Source organism: Otolemur garnettii, unplaced genomic scaffold, assembly GCF_000181295.1.
Source record: "Otolemur garnettii isolate 467f Iridium unplaced genomic scaffold, OtoGar3 scaffold00007, whole genome shotgun sequence".
NCBI classification, from domain to species: domain Eukaryota; kingdom Metazoa; phylum Chordata; class Mammalia; order Primates; family Galagidae; genus Otolemur; species Otolemur garnettii.
Window position 1 is genome coordinate 20,442,386 of NW_003852402.1, and position 11,198 is coordinate 20,453,583.

The 11,198-nt window shown below is 36.2% G+C and overlaps 1 protein-coding gene across 3 annotated transcripts in view; it reads right to left on the reverse strand.

Annotated features, from left to right (window-relative positions):
• Positions 1-11,198, reverse strand: part of SCYL2 (SCY1 like pseudokinase 2) — a 61,617-nt gene that overhangs the window by 35,472 nt on the left and 14,947 nt on the right. For all 3 annotated transcript variants that reach the window (XM_023509305.1, XM_003783318.2, XM_023509306.1), the window contains exon 2: positions 8,397-8,601. In XM_023509305.1, coding sequence (XP_023365073.1) covers positions 8,397-8,573 — 177 coding nt within the window. In that variant the 5' untranslated portion in view covers positions 8,574-8,601. The remainder of the gene's footprint in view (positions 1-8,396; positions 8,602-11,198) is intronic.

The window sequence follows — 11,198 nt, forward strand, 5'->3', positions numbered from 1 at the left end:
AAAAAAAAAAAAAAAAAAAGAAATATAAAGGTAGAAACTCAACACCCCGCCAAACACAGTGATGTGACAGAAACCTAATACCACTCCTCCATCACACAGAAACATGCATGCGGCATGTAAGAATGTGGTTGGACGCCCAGGTTCTAAACTCTCACAAACCTAAGCTGCAATTTCACTCTGCCACTTGTTATTTATGTAGTCCTTGAGGTCGATCCTTGCTCAGTGTTATTTTTCATATGAGATTCATAACAGGAACAAGAATAAATGATGATGTTATGCACACTCTATAGCAAAAGTTTCTGGCCACAGTCTACTAGAGAAGCTTACAAATAAAGAGGTTCCCAAGTCAATTTCCTATTTCCAAAAATAACAATACATAACAGTCACATAGTTATTATGTACTAAGCATTGTGTTACATACCCTCAAGAAAGAAATCATTTGAGTGACAGTTTTAAATAGCACTTATATATAAACACATAATCTTAGCTTCTTTGGTCATTCTGAGACACAGGACAACCAGCAGGTAAGAGTTTCATGGAATATTAATTTGAACTAAAAACAAATGACCTAGAAGTTCCAAGTTCCTCACCATTCATGTGCACAATCTTATTTTAGTAAGTGTTCTGCTATAACACATTTTATAAATGTATCTAATTTAAAAGTGTTTATTTTTCAAGATGGGTTAAGTTTAAAAAAATCACATGAAAAGGCTCTTGAGCTCTTAAAAGTTTCACTCTCTCAAGAAGGAAAACTGTTGTTAATGTAATATGAAAAAGAAACACCACCAAATTCCTCATAGTCATTTATTAAGTCAGAGGTAACAGATTCTTTACATAGGTCAGGGACTATCTTCATATTTTCTCTTTAAGTTCATTACAACCATCGTTAACAAGGTTGTGTTGTTAACCAATCAGGGGTCATACCAACTTTATAAAACTCTTCTTTTATACTCCAAAACATTTCATCAGAATATACCTTCGTCTAATTCCTAATTTATGTTTTTCTTTTACTACTATGCTATACCACTCACTCTGTTAACACACATGTCACCTTATATATATAATAATCTTCTTTTCTTTTCTTTTTTCTTTTTTTTTCTGGAGACAGTCTCACTCTGTCACCCTGGGTAGAGTGCTGTGGTGCATAGCTCACAGCAACCTCAAACTCCTGGGCTTGAGTGATCTTGCTTTAGCCTTCCAAGTAGCTGGGACTATAGGCACGTGCCCTATGCCTGGCTAGTTTTTCTATTTTTAGTAGAGATGGGGTCTCACTCTTGCTCAGGCTGGTCTCCAACTCCTGAGCTCAGGCACTCCACCCGCCTCGGCCTCCCAGAGTACTGGGATTCCAGGCCTATTATAATCTTCTTGAACACAGGAACAATGTCATGCACCTCTGTTCATCACAAGATCTAGCAGTATTATACACCTAGAAGACACTCAGATGTCAATAAATATAAGCAATTCATAAAAGCATTTCACTGTCATCTTCAATTAAAGTCTTTTTCAGCTTTTCCTTACAAAATTTTTCAAATATACAGACAAAAATGAAATAGTCCAGTCATCCAGTCTATCTTCCACCCAAGATTCAACTGTTAACTCTAGTGGAAATCTGAGGTTCTTTCTTAACACAAAAATTACTAAGACAAAAGATAAGGGCTATTTGGTATCCTTATTTATTTATTTTGAGATAGACTCTCACTTTGTCACCCCTGGGCTCCCGCAATTCTCCTGCCTTGGCCTCCCGAGTAGCTGGGACTACACTAGCCTGCCACAATACCCAGCTATTTTTTAGAGACAGAGTCTTGCTCTAGCTTAGGCTGTTCTCAAACTCGTGAGCTTTAGGTGATCCGCCCACCTCGGCCTCCTAGAATGCTGGGATCACAGGCATGAGGCACCACACCTGGCCTGGTATCCTATTTTTTATTTATTCATTGCATAATCATTGGCAAAGAAAGTCACCATTAAAAAGTATTTTTTTTTACAACAGCCTAACTTTAAACAAAAAAGGCTATGAAATTATTCTGAAAACTATAATATTTGTGATAATATGGATGTTCTATTTGATATAGTTCTAATTTATAACCTTTTTTTTATTGCGATACTCTCACTTGGTCACCCTCAGTAGAGTGCCTTGGTGTCGCAGCTCACAGCAACCTCAAACACTTGGGCTCAAGAGATTCTCTTGCCTCAGCCCCCCTAGTAGCTGGGATTACACGTGCCATGCCCCCCCACCCCCAACACCTGGCTATTTTTAGAGACAAAGTCTTGTTCTGGTTCAGGCTGGTCTCGAACTTGTGAGCTCAAGCAATCCACCCACCTCGGCCTCCCAGAGTGCTAGGATTAGAGGCATGAGCCGCTGTGCCAGCAAGTTGATTTTTTAGAGGACTGAAAGGCACCAACATATACCCCCTAAAATTAAATAGTTTATTATCATTTTTGTATCTAAATGACTTGACTAACATATTCCGTTCTGCACATCAATCACCTTTAAAATTTTTAAATTATTATAATTACTTATTATCACTGAATTTGACATAGTATTAGCAAGCCCCACCCAAGAATATTGGCATCTGGATAATACAATGTAGATTTTAGAATAAGGAAGGGACTATGCCCAATCCTACATTTGGTAGAAAGGATAAAATATGAACAATTAAGTATTTATTATACAATAACATTTTTAAATCAACCTTCATTATCCTTATGGAAAGAAACAGTCATTTAACTGGAGATGTTATGAAGCACCTAAAGCCATCAGGGCAAAAATGCCAACCCAACAAATCTGACTCTAAAACCAAACTAACACTAATGCTATCCAATTTCTGAAAAATCTACTGCAAAAACTAATATAAAAGGTGGGACATTCGAAGACTACTGATAAATATTAAATCCATTTTGAAGAGTTAACCCCCTGGTAACACAGAACCTTATGTCAACTGCTAGTAATAATGAATAAAAGCTTAATTTACTAATAATTAGAAATGCTAGCCCAAGACCAGGCAAAACTATATACAGGGTCTGACAATTAAGTTTGTGAACTTGTCCTAGAAAAGGGGTTACAGACCTTGTTTCTGAATATCATTACGACCACCTTTGAAGTCCTCCCCTTGAGAAGCTCTGCACCAATGCCAGCACCTACTCCACCCTGCAAAGCAGTTTTGGAACTCTTTATCTGGAATGGCCATCAGAGCTGTCGTCATAGGAAGTCTGACAGTTAGATTCACAAACTTGCCACCTTGTGCTTACGACACGTGGTGGTGTCTAGCTGAGGGGTGTTCATTATTGTCATTGTGTGTTCTTGTGTGCTGGTGATAGCTCTGATAGTCATTCCAGAAAAAGAGTTCCAACATTAAAGGGTAGCCCAGGCACCCACATTGGTGCAGAGCTTCCAAAGGGAGCACCGAGCAAACAGCTGTAGTGATAGTCAGCAATAAGGTGTGTAGCAGCACTTTGTCTGGGATGAGTTTACAAACTTAATTGTCAGACCTCATACATATATAGTTAAACAAAATGCACCCCCTTTTTTTTTTTTGCAGTTTTTGGCTGGGGCTGGGTTTGAACCTGACACCTCTGGTATATGGGGCCAGCGCCCCACTCCTTTGAGCCACAGGTGCCTCCCAGATGAACACAGTGTTTTTAAAAAACATTTTCTCCAAAAATAAATCCCTTAGCTTCACAAAGGACACATGAAAGGGTATGAGACAGAACTATATTAGTGTTTTATTATAAATTAATCAAATTAGCAGTCTTGATAGTCATAATATTCCTAACAGATAAGACAGTCTTTCAATTTTTAAAGAATATACATACATATAAATATAAATGTATGTGTTTATACGGCAAACATCTCTTATTTATCTTCTTTATTTACACAGAGACAGAGAAACAGAGAAGAGATTGGCAAAGAAATTTCCATCTTTAATAGCCTGTTTAAATAAAATATAGCATAAAAATTAGTAAAACCCATGAATTCCACTCTAGGGCATTTGTCTCAGAAATGCCTCTCCAATAAATATTCATAAAAAAGGATGTGCGAATGTGTTTGAAAAGAGTGCCTATGTTCAGGTAACCACTTTAAGCATGGAAACATGAAACTATACACACTAAGTCAGTTACAAAGCTATAACTGAGACATAATGGTATAAACCCATGCCTGTAATTACCTCTCAGATACTTTGAAAGTTGAAGAGGAAGGGGGAATGGAGAATATTTCACACGATTTTCTAAAATTAAACAGTCCCTCCCTTCATCTAAAATGTCTAAAGCTAAAAAGACTAACTATATCAAGGTTAGCAGAGATAGGAGAAACTGTTCAACTAGAAATGAACATTGGTACAACCACTCAAAAATCTGTTTGGCACTAAACAAACACACCACAACCTCAGAATCTCATACCTAGCTAGGTAAGGTGTCATACACGCCACTGGCATGTATAGAAATGGTCACAGCAGTACCCTACCAATGAAAAGAAAAACGGCTATGTTCAACAATACACACTGTTCAGGAAAAGGAGCCAAACACAAGAGTACAAACCACATGATTCCACTTAAATAAAGTTCAAAAACAGACAAAATTATTCTAAAGTGTTCAAGGACAGGATATTCGTTACCCCTGGAGAGAAGAGGTCGGGATAATGACTGGAAAGGCTGTGAGTATCAGTGGTGTTTTGTTGATCTGACTGCTGGTTACAAGAGGGTAATCACTGTGAACGTTTCTCAAGCTGCACTTTTATGATTTGTGCACTATTCCAGGTTGTACAGAAGTTCTTAAAAGTGAGTTTATATTTTAAAAATTAAATAGATGAAACAATTTTTAATTCTCTAAATATCACCTAGAAATGTCTATAGCATCCCTACCAGATTCCACAAAGAACGGTAGTTAGGGAGAAAGGGCTACTTCTAAATGAACACTCAAAAAGGAAATTAAACAACTCTACAAGTGTACCCAGGGCTTATACCCCAAGAACACAATCTTTAAAAGTAGCTTCAAATGCCAATAAGCTACCATTAAAGATCAGTTTAACATGTTTACAACAGACTCTACGTTTGATTAAGTTTGTCCACATTAAAATTTTTTTTAAATCTTAACAGCTTATCTTGTAGACAAAACTAGCCTAAAAACTTAAAGAACTTTAACTGCAAAAAACCAACCATACACTTGTTTTGAAGACTCTCAGCAATTCTTTATTCCACTTTCATGAATTATTCATTATGAGCTATTTTACTTGAATGTCCTTCATAAACAGTAAGAATCAAGAGAAGCTAGGTTTTGGAAACATAAAGCCAGAATACTAACACAGATGTGCTGAAGAGGCACAAGAAGCTATCAGGCACACAGGTAAAATTTTATTTACTAAACCTTTTCCTCATCGTGCTGCATCACAGCTTTCAGAAATGTTTACTTTTTCATCTGCTCTGTAGGTGCTATTATTTATTACTACTTTTGCTAGGGGCATTTAGACTAAAAAGTCAAAAGCTATACATGATCTGAAAATCATAGTTCATCATTTATGAATGTGAACTTGAAATAACCCTAGAAAAAAATACACAGATAACCTTTAAAAGGACACACAAACTTTCAAAGTACTACTTACATAAGGAGCATTTTAACTCAGAAATATTGTTGAGCTGTTGGCTTTTTTGGTAGAGCAATGTTTTGACACTTTTCTTGAAAATCATGTAAAATAATGAAGTGTGTTTGCAGAAAAAGAAAACGAGAAGCAAATTTTACTTTTGAATCTCATGATAATTTACCATCATGCAACAACAGGTATGAGATCTCTCCCCACCCCAAGGTCCCTAGCCCACTGTTTACCTGTAAGTCAATTTCAAATGTAATATCTTAAATATTGCTATCAACTGGAATCAAGTACTTAGTATACCAGAATAAGAAACGCTGGGAGGGTAAAAAAGATGCCCTAAATCTCAATACCCCTTTACAGGGGAAGAAAATAAGACTAGAAATAGTATCTTTTTTATTCTGTTTCTTCCAGTTTTTAACTAGATTAGTGCTATCCCATACAACCTTTTATTCTTACAGAAATTGTCTGCACTGTCCAATACAATAGTGCTGGCCACGTGACAATAGAATATTTGAAATAATTTGATTTAATTTAATTAATTTAGATAGATGTGCATGGCTGGTCCAAAGGTAGTGAGTTATCTTAAACTGAACATTCACAGTCAGTTACAGATCCAACTCTTGGATCTGCCCTTTCCCCCCTTCTTACTATTGCACTTAAATACAAAATAACATTTAGAAATAACAGAGCTCTAGATTATTTTGCTATGATTCTCTTTCAATAAAAATGAGGCGATTCAAAAAAATTAAAACATTTCAATTAAAAGAGAAATTAAAATGAGGCTTCAATATCAAGGTGGTTAGGGACTTAGCTATTCTACAGAATTAAACAATAATAAAGACAGGATACTCAGTTTTGATTCCTGCCGTTTAAAGAAGGCAAAGCAGGAAATTTAAAACCACGTTCACTAAGAGCACTGATGTATCCCAAAACTACTTTTCACTCCAAAGCAATAAATTTGGCAAAAAAAAAAAAAAAAAGGAAACGAAGTAAAGTTTCCTAAGACAACCCAGTCCTGACAGCAGCTGAAAATGGGGTTCTATAATTGTGCCTGGTTCTCAAGTTCTGTAAGTAGCAACAGAAGCTCCAACATTATCAGGGGATTTAGCATAGGAACTGGTATCAACACAAACATCTCAACTATTTGGTTAAGCACAGAGATGCTATTATATTATACCACATCCTTAATAAAAATGCTTAATTTTGAGCTGTATACGGGAGCATGTGGGTATAGTCCCAGTTACATGGCAGCCTCATGCAAAAGATTTGCTCAAGCCCTCAAGAGTTTAAGGCTAGCCTGGCATAGCTAAACCCTGTCTCTAAAAAGAAAAAGCATAATTTTGTAAATTTAGTGTTTTTTTGTTTTACCCTTTATATAACTAGTAATTTGTGCTAGTGTTCAAGGAGGCTGGTCAACTGTATAACCTCATAACCTCACTGATGGTTTTTAAGTAGTCATTACTCAAGAAAATACTTTTTGGATGAACTAACTCTAAGTGAATTGAAAGAGAAAACAATGTTCAAAAATGACAACTTAAATGAATCAGCATATAAGATACAGATCTCAATAGATCTCATTTGGATCTAAATAAAGACTTTTAGGCTTTGGAAGTGATTCACACCTGTAATCCTACACTCTGAGAGGCCAAGACAAGTGGATTGCTTGAGCTCTGGAGTTCAAGACAAGCCTGAGCAAGAGCAAAACCTCATTTCTACTAAAAATACAAAAACTAGCTAGGCATTGTGTTGGGCACCTGTAATCCCAGCTACTCCGGAGGCTGAGGTAAGAGGATTGCGCAAGCCCCAGAGTTTGAGGTTGCTGTGAGCTATGACACCACAGCACTCTACCCAGGTTACAGAGTGACACTCTGTCTCAAAATATATATATATAAATAAGATACAAAAGATTTCCAAATGGCAATAAAAACAGGATTTACAGGTCAGATACAAACTACATAGCAGCAATCTACCACAGGACCAAGATTCCTGTTTTCATAAAAGGATAACCAAAGCCAATTTGGTCTTTATCCCTTACATCTTACAATCCATATATTTCACTTGTAGGGAAATAAAAGTCCTTTTGAAAACAAGAACATACTTCTACAGAAATTTTAAATCTAGACATTTTTTATTCTTTACCAGTTCCAATAGAAAGCTGTAAACAAAATTTAATCCTCCATATTTCTAACAACCATCTGTTGGTCTCTTAAGCCAAATATTTAAAAAATTACAAATTGAACTACTCTTTACTAAAAGAACAGTTTTCCAGTAAATATGAAATAAACATAACTCCAAACACACTACTGATTATACTCCACTAATATATTTCCCTCTAGTGGTAAAAACCATGAGGTTAAACACAAGAATGTTATAGAAGTCTATTTTCTACAATGCTATATAGTAAAAAGGGCGATAAAAAACACACACTTAACACTGAAAACTTTAAATGTGTTATTTGGCCGATAACTTACTGACAAATATGCAAAAGAAATTTCAGGAACATGACAATTTTTATCTTAAAACATACACTTTGCTAAATATTACAATCTAATATTTGCTCAACTGACATGTTTATTAAAAAGCAAAATTAGACTGTAAGATGATAAGGTACGTTAGTTTATCTGTAACCAGGAGATTCAGGGCACATCTCAAAGCGTTTGTTTTTGTACGGCTGGCTTTGTAAGTAGTAAAACAAGAACTCAAGAACTGATTTAAGAACCCATTAAAGAACTTCGGCACTATAAAAATGCGTACATGTCCTTTACGTTATTTAGCAGGTGTGCCTTTTTCAATCAGATACCCAATTAAGACTCACCTGTTTTGTTGATTTTTTTGTGCCATTAAAAATCTTCCAAGCTAGCCCATTGCCGCCACTAGCAATATGTCGGCCAACATCAAATTCTCTAGTGACAGGATTTCCCATTACAGCACTAGTGACGTCAGCTGTTACTTTCGTAACAGTACTCTTCAGTTTATTAAGCATGGACTCCATGGCTGCAATACTGGGTAATTAGAGCTACCTAGAAACACAGAAAGACAGAAGAACTGATCATTTTTTATTTGTATAACCACTTATTCATAGTCAGTTTGAAAAGCATAATATCCCCCAAATAATGAGCAAAACAATCCTATATAAGTTACATGTTAGTTTTGTCTTCAGAGAACTCAATACACTTGAGTACAAATCTAAGTCTAGAAACCAAACTGTTCCTTTCTACCTTCCTTCTACCAACCAGGAAGACATATGTACCACTGACACAGAGGAAAAAAAGGAAAGTCATTCAACTATACAACATGGATCCTCTAAGACTTACAGTGGTAGAGGTCTTCATCTTAGTTCACACCAAATATAATAATATAAAACCCCCAAAGAAGTTAAGGCTATACTAAGCAATAAGTTTGCATGTTTAATTTTTTATATTATACAAAGCTTTACTGATTATTAAATAATTATTGAACTAAGGAATGACTTAAGACTATTTCCTAAAAAGAATGCTGAAGCAATTAAACAGTGAAATTAGGTTGGGTACGGTGGCTAATGCCCATAATCACAGCACTTTTGGGAGGCTCAGGCGGAAGGATCGCTTGAAATCAGTAGTTTGAGAGCAGTCTGGGAAACACAGGGAGACTCTTATCTCTACAAAAAAGTTAAAAATCAGCCACGCATGGTGACACATTCCTAAGTCCCAGCTACTCTCAAGGTTGAAGCAGGCTGAAGCAGGAGAATAACTTGATCCTAGAAATTCAAGATTACAGGGAGCTGTGATTATGCCACAACACTCCAGCCTGGGTAACAGAGTACAATCTCTTAAAAAAAAAAAAAAAAAGGAAAGAAAGAAGGAAAAGCACTGATGGCAAAGAGACAATAAAACATTCATAAGCCACGTAAGATTATATTTATTTATTTTTATTTTATTGGAGACAGAGTCTCACTCAGTTGCCCTGGCTAGAGTGTTATAGCATCGTAGCTCACAGCAACCTCAAACTTGTCAGGCTCAAACAATTTTCTTGCCTCAGCCTCCCAGGTAGCTGGAATTACAGGTGCCCACCACAATGCCCACCTATTTTTTAGAGACAGGGTCTTGCTCTTGCTCAGGCTAGTCTCAAATTCCTGAGCTCAAGAGATCCACCTGCTTCGGCCTCCCAGAGTGCTGAGATTACAAGCGTGAGCCACCACGCCTGGCCCTAAGATTATTTTTTAAATTCACAGCTTTGTTATTAATGATTAGTGTCATTAATGATTACTTATTAATATTAATTGGTAATTGCTTAACAAGCATAATGACCACTAATTGTTACAAGTTGAGTATCTGTTATCTGAAACATGTGGGACCAGTGGTGTTTGGATTTGGGATTATTTTGGGTTTTGGAATAATTTCATTATACAGTTATCAATTGAGCGTCCCCAATCTGAAATTCTGAAATCTGAAAGGCTGCAATAACTCCTTCGAGCATCATGCCATTACTTAAAATGTTTTAGATTTTAGAGGATATAGATTTCAGATAGGATTAGGGATATTAAACCTGTATTATATTAGTATTGTATCAAGGATTAGTAACTATTAGGCTTAATTTTTCTCATTTGGTAAATTAAGACAGACTCTGTGATGATATCTACTGTCTAAAGGAAATATTCTTCTAACTACAGCATTTGTATGTCTGAGATTACTGGAAGACTTTTTAGGAGACACATGGGCAAGCATAGATAATTTTAAAGTGGCAGTTTCAAATGTGGAGTCAAGTAAAGGATTCAAGGATAATGACTAGACTCCACACGATATTTTGTTATTTAATGCATTTAGCACGTATACCACCATATCATATCATAGTTATGAAATGTTATTAAAATTACTTCAAAAAATTGGCTTCCTTTCTATGTATTGTTTTATTCATTTAAAAATATCACCCTAGCTTCTAGCCATGATGGAGAAACAAAAACTGAATTTACCTTCTTACCTTAGGCACCTAGAATATTGGACAAAAAGTATGAAACTGTTTCAGAGACAATGAACAAGCAGCCAGGGCCTGATCCCCATGAGAAAGAAAACTAATAAGGCACCAAAAGTGATTTACAGATTCACAGACAGATTCAGTACAACCCTCTTTTTAATACCAATATTGTTTTTTGCAGATCTAGAAAAAAGAGTTATCTACGCTTCCTGTGGAACCAGAAAAGACCCCAGATGCCCAACGCAACCTTATATAATAAAAACAAATTGGGAGGCATCACTTTACTGGACTTCAAGCTATACTTCAAGGCTACAGTAACCAGAACAGCACAGGAGAAACACGAAAGCAGAGGCCTAGACCTATGGTTCAGAACACATATGAAACCATTTTCGTTCCCATCTGATCTTCGACAAAGCAGACAAACACATACACTATGGAAAAGAATCTGTATTCAACAAATACTGCAGGAAAACTGGATAGCCACAAGTACCCAATTTATAAAGACAACCTCAAAAGCAGTCACAGCAACAACAAAAGTTAAAAATGGGACCTGACTAAATTAAAAAGTTTCCATTGATCACAATCAGTTACAGATCCCTTTGTTCCTTCTCCATTCCCACTGCTTCACTTGACTAGCCTTAAAAAAAACGTTTCTGGCTCGGCGCCT